General features: G+C 38.8%; 2 protein-coding genes across 6 annotated transcripts in view; both read left to right on the top strand.

The window, feature by feature from the left end:
* kdm6bb (lysine (K)-specific demethylase 6B, b) overlaps positions 1-6,739 on the top strand; it is a 35,100-nt gene extending 28,361 nt beyond the window's left edge. For 3 of the 4 annotated variants that reach the window (XM_054755349.1, XM_054755348.1, XM_054755346.1), the window contains 4 exons: positions 15-156; positions 1,504-1,630; positions 1,710-1,880; positions 3,332-6,739. In XM_054755349.1, coding sequence (XP_054611324.1) covers positions 15-156; positions 1,504-1,630; positions 1,710-1,880; positions 3,332-3,355 — 464 coding nt within the window. In that variant the 3' untranslated portion in view covers positions 3,356-6,739. The other variant, XM_054755350.1, reaches the window with a different exon arrangement.
* A 4,769-nt stretch (positions 6,740-11,508) lies between these two features.
* Positions 11,509-16,453, top strand: tmem88a (transmembrane protein 88 a). 2 transcript variants are annotated; one of them, XM_054755217.1, is made up of 3 exons: positions 11,509-11,912; positions 14,155-14,472; positions 15,686-16,349. In XM_054755217.1, exons 2-3 carry the CDS (start codon positions 14,170-14,172, stop codon positions 15,971-15,973), a joined length of 591 nt encoding a protein of 196 aa, XP_054611192.1. In that variant the 5' UTR covers positions 11,509-11,912; positions 14,155-14,169; the 3' UTR covers positions 15,974-16,349. The 2 variants fall into 2 exon arrangements, with proteins under 2 accessions (XP_054611192.1, XP_054611193.1); XM_054755218.1 differs by lacking the exon at positions 11,509-11,912 and adding an exon at positions 11,934-12,025 and having other exon boundaries at positions 15,686-16,453.
* The last annotated feature ends 100 nt before the right edge of the window (positions 16,454-16,553 follow it).

The following is a 16,553-nucleotide window of genomic DNA, read 5'->3' as shown; positions in this document are numbered from 1 at the left end:
TTTGTGTGTGTTAGCATACCAGTATCAACTAGCCCTGGAGCGATTTGAGTGGAACGAGCTGAAGAAGGTTAAGTCAATTGTTCCCATGATCCACGTTTCCTGGAATGTGGCTCGCACCATCAAAATCACAGACCACGACACTTTCAAGATGATTAAGTAAGATGTTTGTTGGTGCTAATACTCACTGTTCTGACCTCAAAAGTATGCTAACGCCATTTCCACCATACATGATCGTTGTTTGGTGGTAGACAACAGTCTATTATTAAGGATGTCAGATAATATCGGCCCACACATATCATAAATCAGCATAAAAATGTAATATCGGCCAATATCAGTGTCGTGTATATTTCCCTATAATGAAAGCCGATATAGCCCTTTAAGCGCCAACATCACAAGATTGCAACATTGCTTAAATTACTGCATCATCAGCAACGTATTAGGTAGATAACAACTGACAAGACACTACCAACGAATAATGCACAATAACCAACAACTACGTGAGCTCTAAACGTAACTTAGCGGCCATTTACAACAACAGTACAGCAAAGCCTGCTGGGAAACTGGAAGTGCCGCATCGAGCGCTGAGCCGTATGTCTACGTTGCCGCCATATTGGACTCTAGACATGAAATAACACCTCTATAGTCACCTTTACTATCATATTTCCCAATATAGTAGACATAATAAGAAAAAATAAGACTTGTGCTCGTGTGTGTTGTTGTAAAGGTGTTCAAGTGCGAGGGGAGCTGAGTTGGAGGACAGACAGGAAGTGACATCAGTGGTTCAAAGTTGAGTTTCGGCTTGGCATGGGTTACAGCTGCAACAGTGGGCCGTGTTTTTATTCGAGTGAGATCATCCAAACCTGCAGTAAGCATGTTGCTGTGGTGATCAAGTCTGGTTCTTGTGTGTCTCACCCAACATTGCAGTAACATTACTGACACCTAGTGACCAGTGTAGAGTACTACATATCATCACGTCTTTGAAAACGTCTTCTGAATGCCTTGTATTTGTATTTTACTTCATTCGTTTTTATGCTTGAAAATGCTTAATTTAGGCAAAAAATACCTACAACTTGCTTAAATATGCGCATTTTTTGACAAATAATAGGCCGTATTCAACCACAAAAATTCATGAATATATTTTTGAGTGAAGAGTGAAGCTGTGAAATTCAAAGCACAAAGTGGTGAGGACTTTTTATGATTAAAAAAAATAATAAAACCTTTAGAACACCGTTGGACTTAGGCAGTGTGTCCATAACGCGACAAAACGCACGCCATGTCGTACGCTAACCGGAAAATGTATGCAAACTGAGGCAACACGCTAACTGAGGTTCCGCTGTAGTTTGTTTTTTTCAGTTCACTGCCCCTCAGAATGAGTTTCTATTGTCAAAAGCTATGCCGGGTACTGAAGTTGTACCACTTTGTCCCCTAATGGTGTGGCATCAACTGCAGTACCCAAAGGCAGAAGAACCGCGCCACTTACTGTTTGTGCTCCTCTTCTGCCAGACACTGCCTCATGCAGTCCATCAAGCACATCCAGATTCTGAGAGAACAGCTGCTGGCTTCAGGGAAGAGGATCTCTTACCAGAGTCGTGTCAAGGACGAGCCTGCTTATTACTGCAACGATTGTGACGTGAGTCCCAGCCTCGACTCGTCGTCCGTCTGCGGTGTTTGTCGCGTGCGTCGTCATATCCGATGTGGCGTTTGTACAGGTGGAGATGTTTGACGTGCTGTTCGTGACCAGTGAGAACAGCAGTAAGAAGAGCTACGTGGTGCACTGCGAGGACTGCGCTCGAGCTAAGAGCCCATCGCTGGCAGGAGTGGTGGTGTTGGAACAATATCGAATGGAGGACCTGATGAAAACATATGACAGCTTCACACTGGTCAGTAATGCAGTGGCAAAATCTTCCATGAATTGGGGAACGGGAATTTGTATTGATTTATTTTTACGCCTTGGTTTTTGTAGGATTCGGTTTTCGGCAAATGATTGCCACAAATACGTCTCGCTTTCCGTACACTGCATACACAGTAAATCACATGTTCATGTTCTTATTTAACCACCGAGGAGATTGACAATATCAGTACACCATTGCAAACCACAATGATGCATGATTTGATTACTATGAAGAACTTATTAGTTGAAGTCTGTGTTGCTTTAAAAAAGTTGAAACCATATTGGATACATTATTATTATTATTATTATTATTATTATTATTAGGGGTGTCACGAGACAAGATGATACACGAGTCTACGAGAACGAGACAAGATGAGATTTTCACGTTACTTTTAACTCATTCTCATTCTCATCTTTCAACAGAAAAAAAAGTTTGTGTCTACCTTTTTTCCGTTCTTTAGTAATCAGCAGTAGAACATGGGTAAGTTTCAGGAAAATATCAGTTCCTGACTGAAAAAGGGAGAAAAACAGCTTTTTGTGGAAAGATACATTTCAAGGCCAACTTTCACTTTGACACAAATTGTTTGCTTTTGTGACAGCTCAAATATCTAAACAACTATAGTACAACATAAGCGAAACAAAAAAGGGTTGTTTTACATCAAAATAACAATTTATTTACAAATATAACACCAGGAACTTTTTACAATTTTCACATTTGGAACTGAACTATGAGTGTGCACGCACGTGCGCGTGCGCGTGTGTCCATGCGTTACATTACTGCAAAGCCTAACCTTCTGCACGCGTAACTCCTCCATGCTCTCTCACTTCCTCCTTGCTGTCCAGTGTGTTTTTACATGTAAAAGATCCATGCCGAGCTCTTATCAAATGCACTTCTGCCACCTTGTGGCCGTTTTCATGGCTTACAACTGCTCTAGTAGTGACGTCGTTTGCGTCAATACCTCTTTTTGCGTCTCGCGCAAAAACATGTGAAATACGTCTTTGGGATCGGGCGTTCGGGTTCATAAAAACGTATGAATATTGAAACGTCTTCAATATTGAACGAGTTAAGAAAAGTACTTCTGCACTCTGTGTGTATGCTTGCGGCCCCGCCTTCACCCACCGAGCTCGACTTGCAACCTCCTTAATACACGGAAAGAATCCATGCCGAGCTCTGATCAAATGCACTCCTGCCACCTTTTGGCCGTTTTCATGGCTTAAAAGTGCATGAAACGTGACCTCCTTTATTGTGCACTTGTGTCATCACCTCTTTTTTGCCTCTCGCGCAAAAAATGCATAAAGGGGACACCAAGTAGAAGAAGTCCATTCATACTGCCCAACAGATATACAACAGATACAGACGGCGATGAAGCAGCAGCAGAAATCAACTTGCATGAATTGCGTTGTGCTGTGTCTAAGCTTTTGTCTTCTCTTCCCCTGCAGGCTCCCTCACCCTCTTCAAAATGAGGACGTCTTCATGAGGTCTTTCAGCCACAACCAAAACTAACGGCAGCACAAATGTTGCCTTCAAGGCAATCCGTTCCTGCAGTCAACGTTTACTCTGTTGTTTACATCTGTCAACAAGGTATGGATATCCTCAGCCAATCCAAGTCCAGCTCACTGTCTTCCCCATACCAGCTGCTGATTGGACGTGTGCGTATTGAAATAATAGAATGACTAGACTGGTAATTCTCATGGAGAGCATTTCAGATGGAGGAAAAAGAAAAAGAAAAAGTGAGCACTGCTAACACTGAAAATCAGGTTATAAACTGTACGTGCGTTCAACGGACACTGCTGTGATTCAAAAGCGTCAAGTAGCCAATTTTCTGTATCAATTCAGGTACTTTTATGCAAATTGAGTTTTGTACACCAATCTAGTTATTCTATGTGTCCATGAATTTGCTGTGATTCTATTGTACCAGCAGGGGGAACCGTAGCTGATTGTCACTTTTGCTTCATATGAATACGTACCCATCGCTGATGTTCAGGTCAACACGTGTTACTCATGCCTGGAAACTCTCGGAGGTGCTATTCCAATCCTATTTATTCTCGCCACATCATTCAGAACGTTGTACCAGCCTAGACGTACACCACATTGGCCTTGTCGACTGTATTTGGAGGAGATGTAATTAGAGTGTAAAACTACGCAAATGTGTTTTGTTTAGCAACTTTAGCGGTTTCTCTAAAATACGGGTTTATTAGAGGACTGACGCGGCTGCATTCTTAGTTGGGAATGGAATACGGTCATCGTGTGCTTTCTGTGACACACGCCGAATCAAACGTGGTGTTGATTTTTCTATTTGGTGTCTTTGGAACGGGAGCAGAATCCCAGTTTTATACCTCTTTGTTGCGTTGCTTGCTTTTTAGATGACATGAAACTAAATAACTGTACATTGTGAATGACGAAAAGTGAAATGAGAAAGTGGAGTGCATAGATGGGAGTGCAGGGGGGGGGAATCACCTTTTTTGTTTGTTTTTTATGTTTGGAGGAAGGTCGCCCACCTGCAGAACTTACACGGTGCTACCTCGCTTGTCATGATTAAGAAAACACAAGGAAATCATGTAAATCCCATCAGTCCGTCCTAGAATATTATGATAAAAACACATTTTACAGAGAATAATTAGAGTTTGACATGCAGAAAACAATGCAAAATCATTCTAAAAATGCATGTTTAAGTAAATTGTACTTATTCTTGGCCTAAATGAAACATTTTCAAGCGTAATAAGAGCTAAATGATGTCATTAAATGAGCTAAAAACACAAATACAAGGCAGAAGACGCATTGTAATTGTGAATGTAGTATTCTACATTGGCCACTAGGTGTCAGTGTTCGGTGAGAAGTTGCAAGAGGCAGGGCTTCAATAAACGGATGTTCGAAACACTATTGGATTCAAGAAAGACGTCGTAGCCGCGTACAAAGGTAGTTTAGTCCGCTTTTGTCAACAAAAATCTTCAGTAAAGATAAAAGTGATGTTAAATCAAGGGTGTCCAAAGTTGGAATTTTACAAGAGTGAGTTCGCAATATTATGAGGGAAAATAATGGCATTTTAGTAGCATAAAGTTTAAATATTAAAGGATTTTTTTTTTTTCAAGTTGTAATATTAAGAGAAACAAACTAAACTTGTCATTTTTGGAAAATTTGGTTTGGGAAAGAGTTCTGTTACAAAATAAAGTCAAAAATATTCTGGGAATAAAGTCTTAATATTACTAGAAGAAAATTTACCAGACCAAAGTTGAAATTGTTGGAAAATACATTAAAAAAAAAAAAAAACGCAGCAGAAATGGAAAAAAGAAAATAAAGTCAAAATATTCAAGAAAAATAAGAAAAAAAAGTTGACATTTTACAAGAACAAACTCATAATATCATGAGGAGAAATCATTTTAGTAGCGCAGGGTTTAAAAATAAAGAAAAACACTTTTTTTAAGTCGTAATATTATGAGGAACACAACAAAATAAAAAGTTGTACTTCTTGAAAAATTAGGTCGGGGAAAAAGTGATAATATTACGAGAATAAAGTGAAAATATTATGGAAATAAAGTCACACTATTAAGAGAAAAAAATGTATGAAGGTCATGTTAGTAAAACGTTCAACTATTTGGAAAATGTAAAAAAAAACAGCAAAAATGGGGGAAAAATGAGCAAAGAGTGAAGTTGATATTAATAATATGCTTTTTCACCTGCATGACGAAGCTGAGATGCAGTGTGAATAACTCCTTAGCATATGTACCGCACATGTTTTCTACATGTAAAAGTCTACGTTTTCTCTCTAAAAATGTGTTTTGTGTTGATATTTCTGCATGAATTGCAGTCGCATTCTTTGTTTCTTTCTCAATGGATTCCGTTTTAATTACGTTTGCAACGGGCTCATGGCGGATTCATTTCGGAAGTTTGTGATTGTATTCAGAAAAGACTTTTTTGAGGAACGCTGCCCCCCCCATGCTATTAGTCATCTGTGCACACCATTTGATGTACATAACGTATCTGTTTTCCACTTGAAGCTCATCTGTAAATGCTCACATTGTCCACTTCTGTCTCTTCAAAACAAATCAATCCTATTTCTCTCTAGTTTGAATTACTGCACTGGGACTTTCTTCCCACCTTTATACCTCTTTTTGTTGTCAGGTTTGTGGTTTTTCTTTTTGGGGTGGGGGGGGGATTTACAGAGAAAATGAAAGAATTGTACATTGTGACTTTATTTATACTGTACATGCGTTTCTTCTATTTATTGCATATCAAATGGTACTTCACTTGACGTGATGGGGCTACAAGGTATTTTCACCACGTAGTAAAGGTGGTCTTGGTGGATATGGCGAAGCGCAAGGAGGGGCCGGTGTAATTCCCACGGTGCTAGAACCCCCTCCTCGCCTTCGCGGCGCGTCACTGGCGGCGAACAAGCGACGACGCGAGCCAACCTGCTGGTGCTCAGAAACCTTTCGACACGGGAACTAAAAATGCATCTTTGTACTGTAATTCAACTGACACATACTACATCGTTTTGGAACCTTTTTCATTGTCTGAGCTTCATAATCCTGTGTGACGATATTAGCTGTAGTTGTAAAATCTTTTGCAGAGACTTTTAACGGCCAAGGTTTTGTTTTTATTTGTGTGTGTGTGTGCGTGTGTGTGTGTGTGTGTGTGTGTGTCTCGTTCTCCTCCTTGGTTACTATTAATTGGCGGATGAGATAATGTTTCGGTTAGTTTTTCCTCTTCTAAGTTGTTTTGTTGATGCTGCACTTATTGTTTCGGATAGAAGATGTAGAAGAAAACCTGAGCCAGACCTGTCTTAAAGCCCTCTGTGATATCTCTGTGACATATTGTATTGTTGTTCAATAAAACGTTTTGATAAATGATTCACCAAGCTGGGTTTCTGCTGTCCATGCATGACTTGACTGATGCTGTGCAGTCTGGAACGGGCCGGCCTGTCTTACAGCGGTGTTTGTTTTTGCGTGTTTTGTCACACTTAAGTGTTTCACATCATCAAACAATTTGAAATATTAGTCAATGACAACACAACTGAACACAAAATGAAACTTTTTATTGTTAATGGAGAAAGAAATGCAAAGCTACATGGAAAAGTGGTTGATTTTCATTTTTGAATTGATGAATTGATGAAAAACAAGTAGCAAATTTATGAGAATAAAGTCATACATTTATGAGAATAAAGTTGTAAGTTTGCAAGAAAGAAGTTGTAAATTTAGGAGAAAAATGTGTACATTTATGAAAGAAAAAGTAGTAAATTTATATAAAGTCGTAAAATTACAAGAAAAAATGTTGGAAATTTACAAGAATAAAGACGTCAATTTACGAGAATAAAGATGTAAATTCTACAAGGAAAAAGTCATAAATAGAATAAAGTTGTACGTGTACGAGAATAAAGTCGTAAACTTAGGAGAAAAATGAAATAAAGACGTAAATTTACAAAGTGGCAAATTTACGAGAACAAGGTTGTACATTTACGAGAAAAATTTGTAAATCTATTTTTAAAAAATTAATACATTTACAAGAATAAAGTCGTACATTTACGATAAAAAAAAGTTGTGAATTTACGCAAAAATTGTGTACATTTATGAAAGAAATTTTTTGAAAGAAATTTTTGGAAATGTAGAAGAATAAAGACATAAATTTACGAGAAAAAAATCATACATTTACAAAAATAAAGACATAAATTTACGAAAATAAAGTCGTAAATTTACAAGAAAAAAGGCGTAACTTTACAAAAATAAAGTACATTTACAAGAAAAATTTAGGAATTTATGAAAAAAAAAGCACATTTACAAGAATAAGGTTGTACATTTACGCAAAAAAAATTTACATTGATTGAAAAAGTAATTAACGAGAATAAAGTTGTACATTTATGATTTAAAAAAATTGTAAATTTACGGAATTTTTTTTACATTTATCAAAGAAATTTTACGAGAAAAAAGTTGAAAATTTACAAGGCTAAAGACATAAATTTATGAGAATAGAGATGTAAATATGACAAGAAAAAAGTCATAAATAGAATAAAGTCGTACATTTACGAGAAAAGAAATCATACATTTACAAAAATAAAGGCGAAAAATTTATGACAAAGTCGTAAATTTACAAGAAAAAAGGTGCACATTTACAATAATAGTCGTACATTTACAAGAAAAATTGATGAATTTATGAAAAAAGTAGCAAATTTACGAGAATAACATTGTACATTTACAAGAAAAATTCGTAAATTTATGAAAAAAAACCTAGTGAATTTAGGAGAATAAAGTTTGTCAATTTACGATAAAGTTGTAAATTTACGGAAAAATTTGTACATTTATGAAAGAAATTTTATGAGAAAAAATGTTGGAAATTTGCAAGAATAAAGATGTAAAATTACGAGAATAAACATGTAAATTGTACAAGAATAAAGTCATAAATAGAATAAAGTTGTACATTTACGAGAATAAAGTCGTAAATTTACTGAAAAAAAATCATACATTTAAAAAAATAAAGACGTAAATTTACGACAAAGATGTACATTTTACAAGAAAAAAGTCATAAATAGAAAAAAGTTGTACATTTATGAAAATGAATTCATACAAGAATAAAGTCGTACATTTACAAGAAAAAAAGAAAACAACAAGGCCCCCTTTGGCCTTTCAATTTATGACTTCTTGTCTTGTAAATTTATGATTTTTTTTCTCGAATGTACAACTTTTTTGGTTTATAAAGTCACAAAAAGTCGTTTCACGGAGTATACAAATAATCTGAGATTTTGAGAATAAAGTCGTAAATTTACCAGAATAAAGTCGGAAATGTTCAAGACAAAACTCGTAATACTATGAGAATAAAGTCGTACATTTACGGGAAAAAAAATTTAACTTTATGTTCCAGGCATTGCCTGAGACAGCTATGAAAAGGGGGGACTTATGTGACCTTTGGCCTTGGGCATGTGAAGGGGACTTTTTTTATTTTTATTTTTGTTTTATTTTTTTATTTTTTTTAATCAATGTGGCCCTAATATTCCATCGCACATCATAAATGCCAGTGAATGCAACTTATGCGTTTTTTTTGTCATCTTAGTGACGCATGTTTTCGACCGGCGTGACTCCGGAGGGACTTGTAATGCGGGAAACGCAGTAAACAAATCAGTGTTTCCGTACTTCCACTTTAAATTCTACGTTCACTGATGCACTCAGTATGCCAAGTGTGGAAGAGCGCCAATGGAGACACATCCTACGTGGCATCAGCACGCAACCCCAAATTCACGTTACCGTCCTGGCGTCTAAATTTAACCTTTACGTCCACCTTGGGTCCGGACGGGCAAAAAATGGCAAAAGTCGCACACATGTGGATGAAAAACCACAGACGCTGCAAAGGATATCCTGGTTCCAAGGACAGGAAAAATGTTTTTCCTCTAACAAGCCGTCACCTCCCCCCACCCGCGCAGCCCCGACGCTGCCACACGCACACGGACGCACGAGCGACCCTCCCAGTCATTGTTGATTGCAAAAGCATACGTTGTTTGTTTGTGAACTCAGACAAACGTGGCCTCCGGCTGTCTGGTTCCATGTGTTCCAAGTGTTCTCTCCAAAGTAAACAGCGTACGCTTTATCAGCCATGTGAACACGCAAACACACCATAATGCCCACAAATGACACTTGATATCATAAACGCATTTCACCCCTTTGAACTGAGCCCCCGACGGCTTCTTATCAGTCCCGCTGTGGCCTTTCTTCCCCACCAAACCCCCAACCTCATTTCCTTATGCACAGATTTGTTTTTCATCAAAAGGTCGAAGGGCACCGCTTTGCCGTTCCTGCTCCTGAGAGAGAAAGAAAGTCGTCATGTCTTTGAAATGAAAGGATGCCGGGATCGCTTTGATATCCTTTACGTTTGTGCTCAGAAGACACTTCTTTTTTGTCTCATCTTTTAATTCATTGATCAATTTCCCCATTATGCTAATTCTATAAAAATACTGCATGGGACAATGCATTTTTCACCATTTTATGTCGAAAATTTGAATTCATTGATCAATTTCTTGATTACGCAAATACGATAAAAATATTCTTCATGCGGATACATTTTTTCAGTGATTTTCTTTTTAGGTTTTTGTTTGGACAAATTCAAATGTAGTTAAAAATAATAGGAGGCATTTTTTTCATTTTTCTCATCAAATTAATTGATCCATTTCGTGATTACTATCAAAATATTACATATGCCAATACATTTTCTTTTTGTTGGACAAGTGAAATATACTGCAGTCACAAATCACACAAGAAAATGAATTCTTTTTTTTCTAACCTTAAAAAAAATTCCCGTATGTCTAATTTTGTTTACATTTTAATAAAAAAAAAAAATTGATGTTCAATATAATTGTGGATGGGGTATCCAAACTTTTTCTACTGCGGGCCGCATACAGAAAAATCACTTCAGCACTTTCATATTTGGATTTATTTTTTAAAATTTATTTGATATGAAATAGATTTTGTAAAAAGGCTAAAGAGAAAAGGCTAAATAACTTATACAAATAACTATAAGAGGTTTTATATATATATATATATACATATATATATATATATATATATATGTATATATACATATATATATATATATATGTATATATATATATATATATATATATATATATATATATATATATATGTATTAGCTTGAAAAAGGAGTGATTTATACATATATTTTATATAGTCAAACCTGTCTATAGCGGCCACTAAAGGGAAACGGCGAAAGTGGCTGCTATAGGCAGGTGGCCGTTATAGACAGGTTGGCGGCCATTTTGAATTTGTGCGCACATATTAACATGTCTATGATTAGAAGCTTGTTGTGTTTGCAGATACATATAATTATACTGTTACATGTTGACCAGTAGAGGGCACTGTGGGACTGCGGATAAAAGTTGTAAAGCACTACTAGGTTAATAAACCGCTGTTAATAAAGCCATTAAAGTGCATCGGCGACGTGAGTCTCTCCTTCCCCACAACAAGCGGCATTACAGTATTGACCAGTGCACATTATCTCACACCAGGAAATAAACGGTGTCACTGTCTGCAACAAGCTCCAAAGAAGACACCTTTTTTTATGTGGAACAACTGGCAGTTTGTGTGGATCTTGTGAATGATTGTGACTGAGCTAGGACTCAGTAATTAAAGTCTACACACGACGGCTTGAAAAACAAAACTTTTTTGTGCATGAAGCTTCTGCTTGAGTCGGCATTTTGGCCGCTATATGCGGTCAGATATTGACCAAGGGATACAAAATGGGTGGCCGCTGGCCACGTTAGACAGGTGACTGCTATACACAGGGTCTATAACATGTACATAGCATGTTCATTTGTAAACCTTTATTCTCATAAATGTATGACTTTTTGTCTTCGGAATAAAGTAGCAAATGTACAGTTTTATTCTTGTAAACTTACGTCTTTATTCTTGTAAATGTACGACTTCTTTTCTCGTAAATGTACAACTTTATTCTCAAAATCTCCATTTTTTTTCCAATGTGTTGCTGATACTCCGTCGTACTTTATCAGTCCAAGTGAAAACTGTAAAGTGATGAGCCTCGGGCAGCAACCACGTGTCTGCTCTAATCTCTCCAAATAAACACTCCTCCCTCCCCCCCTTGGAGTCACATCTGGGCTGGGGTGTTATCGCTGCAGACACCAGCCTGCTTCTTGTGCTCAGGATACACACGCACGCACACGCGCACACACACTCAATCATATCGCAAGCTGGAGTCAGACTGAGGAAACCCAACGTGAGGGAAGGAAGCGTTCAAGTCAGTGGGAAAGCAGAGTTCTCCTCAAGTCGGCACAGTTCTTCGACTCCGTGCGGCCTGAGGGAGCGACGTGGATGAGACACGAGAAGTTTACTTTGATCATTCACGACGACGAGGGGAATATTTGACCTTCACCTACGTAGGCACCTCCACCACCTCCACCAGGAGGACATTCTTCACATTCTCTTCTTCCTCGGGAATTTCGGGAATCCCGGCAGTTGCTGCAGCATCAAACTGCAGGAGGACGGTCGTCTTTCAACTCCCCCCCCCCCAGTGAGTATAAGACAAATAGTGGCGGCATCCTGGAGCCACAGCAAGGAGAGCAGCTTTAACGTTTGCTTATTTTCTTCATCGGAACAAATAGAACAGAAGTATGGAAACGATTGGTGAGACGTTTTAAACGGCGTATTCATTTTTAAAAAACTAACTTTGATGGTCACGTGGCGTCTTGTCACATGGGAATGTATTTTTCCCAGAGCTCATGAAATAAACAAGACGTGGAAGTACAAACTCACACGCGCGTGTTTTAAACAAGCAAAACCACAAAAACGTCATCACAGCCATAAGATTGTTCTGATTAGAGGAACCGTCGGGCTCCGGCGGGGCTCATTGTTCTCCGCCATCCTGCCGTGTGGAGGTGGGGTCTGCGCGGTGCGTTTCCTCGCGCTTCAAGCAGGACTGACCTTCCAGGCTTTACCGCCGCTTTAGTCCTCCAGCAAACGGGTTTCTGTCTGCGCAATGCTGCTGAATTCAGTCTTCAAACGGAAGCGGATGGATAAAATCTGTTTTGGAGCTTAGAGTTCTCAAATGGTCTCAACCCGGGACCACACGTTCCAATTTTTGACCCATGAGCCATTTTAATTTCAGTCATTTTTAGTTTTTTTTCATAAATATGTTGATGTTTATGTAACATTTTCTTGAAGTCACTTTTGTTTGATTTTTTTCATTATTTTATTTATTTTTTTTATACTTTTAAAAGCCAGACATTGGTTGTATCTGCGCCCCACCCAAAATGGACCCGCGCAAAACTACTGTTTTAGCACATGTGCCCCTCAAAAGCCCAACAACCCCCCCAAACTGAAATACTTTTTATGTGTGTGGTACAAATTTAACTTAAAGCGTTAGCAGGCTCAGGGAACATCACAGTAAATATCTTAATGATCCCAATAAGACAACAATGGATATAAGACAACCATGACTATAAGACAACACTAATTATAAGACAACCCTGACTACAAGACAACACTAACTATAAGACAACCATGACTACAAGACAACACTAATTATAAGACAACCCTGACTATAAGGCAACACTAACTATAAGACAACCATGACTATAGGACAACACTAACTATAAGACATCCATGACTACAAGACAACACTAACTATAAGACAACCCTGACTTTAAGACAACCCTGACTATAAGACAACACTAACTATAAGACAACCCTGACTTTAAGAGAACCATGACTATAAGACAACACTACCTATAAGACAACCATGACTATAAGACACTACTAACTATAAGACAACCCTGACTTTAAGACAACCCTGATTATAAGACAACCCTGACTATAAGACAACAAATACTATAGGACAACACTAACTATAAGACAACCCTGACTATAACACAACCATGACTATAGGACAACACAGAATATAAGACAAAATTGACAGTATAACAACACTGACAATAAAACAACACTGGATATTTGACAGCCCTGAATATAAGACAACACTGAATATAAGACAAACATGACTATAAGACAACACACTGAATATAAGACAACAGTGATTTACAATAACTAAGTCGTAAATTTATGAGAAAACCCTTTATGTTACAGGCATTGCCCGAGACAGCTATGAAAAGGGTGGGCTTATGTGGAGGGGCCGGAGTCAGGAAGGCAGCCGTGAGAAGGGCTAGCTAGCCATGCTAATCCGTTTGCGCTAAACTGCTCTGTTTCGCTGCCACGTTGTAGGAAAGTTTCCTTCCTTCCTGAAGAGCTGTGCTTTATTTTCCGTCCAACACGTACGACACGTAACATTACCACCTTATGCTTGTAAAAGTGCAGCTTTTTTCTCGTAAATGTACGACTTTGTTCTCATAAATGTACAACTTTGTTCTCAAAATCTCAGTTAGTTTTTTAATGTGGCCCTGACACACGTATAATAGTCGTATAATCAGCTCGAACCACGAAAATGTTCCATTTACCAAGAAAGAGTCGTATTAATCGCCAGGGATTTACTGTGCTAGTATTTGCTAAAGCTAAGCTAAGTTTAGCATATTTTGACCTACAGTATGTTGGCTTGCTTTTAGCATCTTCAATGTACAAAACGTACATCCTTCAAGTGCTCTGTTTTTTTGTGGAAAAGGTTTGGACCCCCCTGCTTTGGATGCTCACTGAGCTGAAGTCATATAAGATTTGTTGCTGACAGTTCAACCTCCAAGTTATGTTTGACCTTTGAGGTACCTGCACTGGTTCTGTACGTGAAATTCTTCATCACTCTCCTGCAGTTCTCCACCACAAGCATGAGTCTGTCACGCAACGGGACACTGGAGAAGACATCGGAGCAGCCCCACTCTGAGCCCAGCTCCCCCTCCAGAGGGCCCGGCGGGGTGGTGCCCCCGCCATACTCCACGGGCGGCAGCGAGGTCGCCGACGCTCCGCTGGAGTTGAGGGGCTCTCTGGACTGCTGGGCCTGCTCCGTGCTGGTCACGGCTCAGAATCTCATCATCGCGCTCATCAATGGAATGTTGGTGGGCGTCGTGTTTGGTATCATCCTCACGCCTGCGCTCGTCATGATCATATTCGGATTCCTGTGTCACTCCACGGTCTGTACGCCATCACTTCTTACTCCTGCTAATCTCGCGGTGACTTGATACTGTTTTTGAAAACCTTTCTTGGACTTCCTGGAGATTAACTTTTCATTTTGTGCAGCTGTGCTTTGGTTTCTTTACGCAATGCATGATGGGACACCAACATTCTCCCCATGCACTTTGTTGCTCAGGTTGAATGACTTTAATACCTTGAATGCCGACCTCTGAAAATGATACAAATGTAAATAGAATTATTTTATCATGCTAACGTTATCACGTTAGCATGAAAACACCGTGCATGATAGTGTTTGCGTAAGTTCATATCCATGAAAATCGCAAAAAATGCTAGTATGCTCATGATAGCATGCTAACAATGCTAAGTGTTCACATAAGTGTCTACCCATGAAAACTAGCGTTAGCATGCTAACACCTGGCATAATAGTGTCTATGTATGAAAATGGCTAAAAATGCTACTATGCTACTGTTAACATGCTATCAATGCTAACATGCAAATGTTAGCATGCTAACACCCAGCATAATAGTGCTAAGTGTTTATAGTGTCTGCTTAAGTTCATATTCGTGAAAATTGCAGAAAATGCTATTATGCTCATGATAGCAGGCTAGCAATACTAAGTGTCTACCTATGAAAAGGGCTAAAAATATTACTATGCTAATATTAACATACTTGCAATAATAACATGCTAACATTAAAATGCCAACACCTTGTGTTTATATATGTGTCTACCAATAAAATGGGGAAAAAATGCTACTCTGCTAATGATAGCATGCTAGCACTGCTAAATGCTAAAGTTAGCATGCTATGACCTAGCATGATAACGGAATTTACCGGGAAAGCTGTATGTCTCGAACAGGTGCTCCGGCCATTTTTTGTGGTGTTATATGCACCGATGCCAAAAATAATCCTATCTCGCAATTTCAAAGAATCCTTGGAAAAAAATCCTGGATCCAGATGGTGATCACCCCCAAAATGTAATCAGTTCTTCCATATCCCATTTCCGACAAGTCCAGAAAGTTTCATTCAAATCCATTCAGAACTTCTCAAGTTATTTTGAACACGAACACAAAGAAAAAGACAAAATACAAACAGATAAACGCCAGCAAAAACATGACCACCGCGCTGAGCTTGGCGGAGGTAAAAATGATTTTGCAAATGATTTTTTAAAAAGCGTGAAGTGTAAAGTTGCTTCTGTGCATTTCACTGATGCAGGTGCAGCCTCACGGTACCTCCGTGTACTGTTCCGACCTGCTGGACGATGCCGGCTGCGTGGCCCTGCTGGTGGTGGGCTTCCTGCTGCTCACGCCCCTGCTGGTCCTGGCGCTGGCGGCTTTCTGTCGCCTGGCTCGCCACCTCCAACTGGGCATGTGCTTCATTCCCTACAGCCGGGCCGTTTACAAGAACCTGCCCGCCGCCCGACGCAGAGGGTCCGGCGCGGGGGGCTGCTGCGGCCAGCAGGGGGCTTTAGAGAGGGAGAGGAAAGGCAGCGTTTGGGTGTAAGGAGAGAAGAGGATTTTTAAGTATTATCAATGAAGTGGGCGGTCCTTACTTCTCAAACTTTGTTTTTCTTCGTAGCCGCTGTAAAAACCTATCCAACACTTCCATCACTGGAAATGAATGTAAGCCATTTTTGTATTCCCTTTCTTTGTATTTTGTATTTTTCCAATAAAACTTCACTTGGCATCCAAGCCTTGCTTTTTCTAAACAATTAAGCTCCGTGCAGACAAAACAATGCAAACTATGGACAGACCCACAAACATGCCTATTTTTCATACTCTAAAAGGGTGTCCAAAACGTGTCCCGGGGGCCATTTGTAGCCGGCGGCACATACTAAAAACATAATTTAACAAGAAACCTAAAAAAAAAACAAACAACAGCAAAAAAAAAAAAGCAAAAGCAAATTTGAGAAGAATAAAGTCCAAATATTACGAGAAAAAAGTTGTAATTTTACACGAATAACCTCATAAAGTCATGAGCAAAAATAGTGGCATGGAGTTTCAATATGAACTAAAAAAGACCTGAAAAAGACCTGGCAGAAATGAAAAAAAACTGCTGTCGTTTTTTCTAAGAATAGTCAACA

This window comes from Dunckerocampus dactyliophorus, chromosome 16 (genome assembly GCF_027744805.1).
Source record: "Dunckerocampus dactyliophorus isolate RoL2022-P2 chromosome 16, RoL_Ddac_1.1, whole genome shotgun sequence".
NCBI lineage: Eukaryota > Metazoa > Chordata > Actinopteri > Syngnathiformes > Syngnathidae > Dunckerocampus > Dunckerocampus dactyliophorus.
The sequence above is the reverse complement of the archived record's forward strand: the minus strand, read 5'-3'. Positions and strand labels throughout refer to the sequence as shown.

What these genes read in the sequence shown, in the direction of transcription:
- tmem88a (XM_054755218.1), top strand. Translation starts at nt 14,170, where the DNA reads ATGAGTCTGTCACGCAACGGGACACTGGAGAAGACATCGGAGCAGCCC. An exon ending in GATTCCTGTGTCACTCCACG is followed by an intron (nt 14,473 to 15,685) that starts GTCTGTACGCCA and finishes TCACTGATGCAG; the next exon opens with GTGCAGCCTCACGGTACCTC.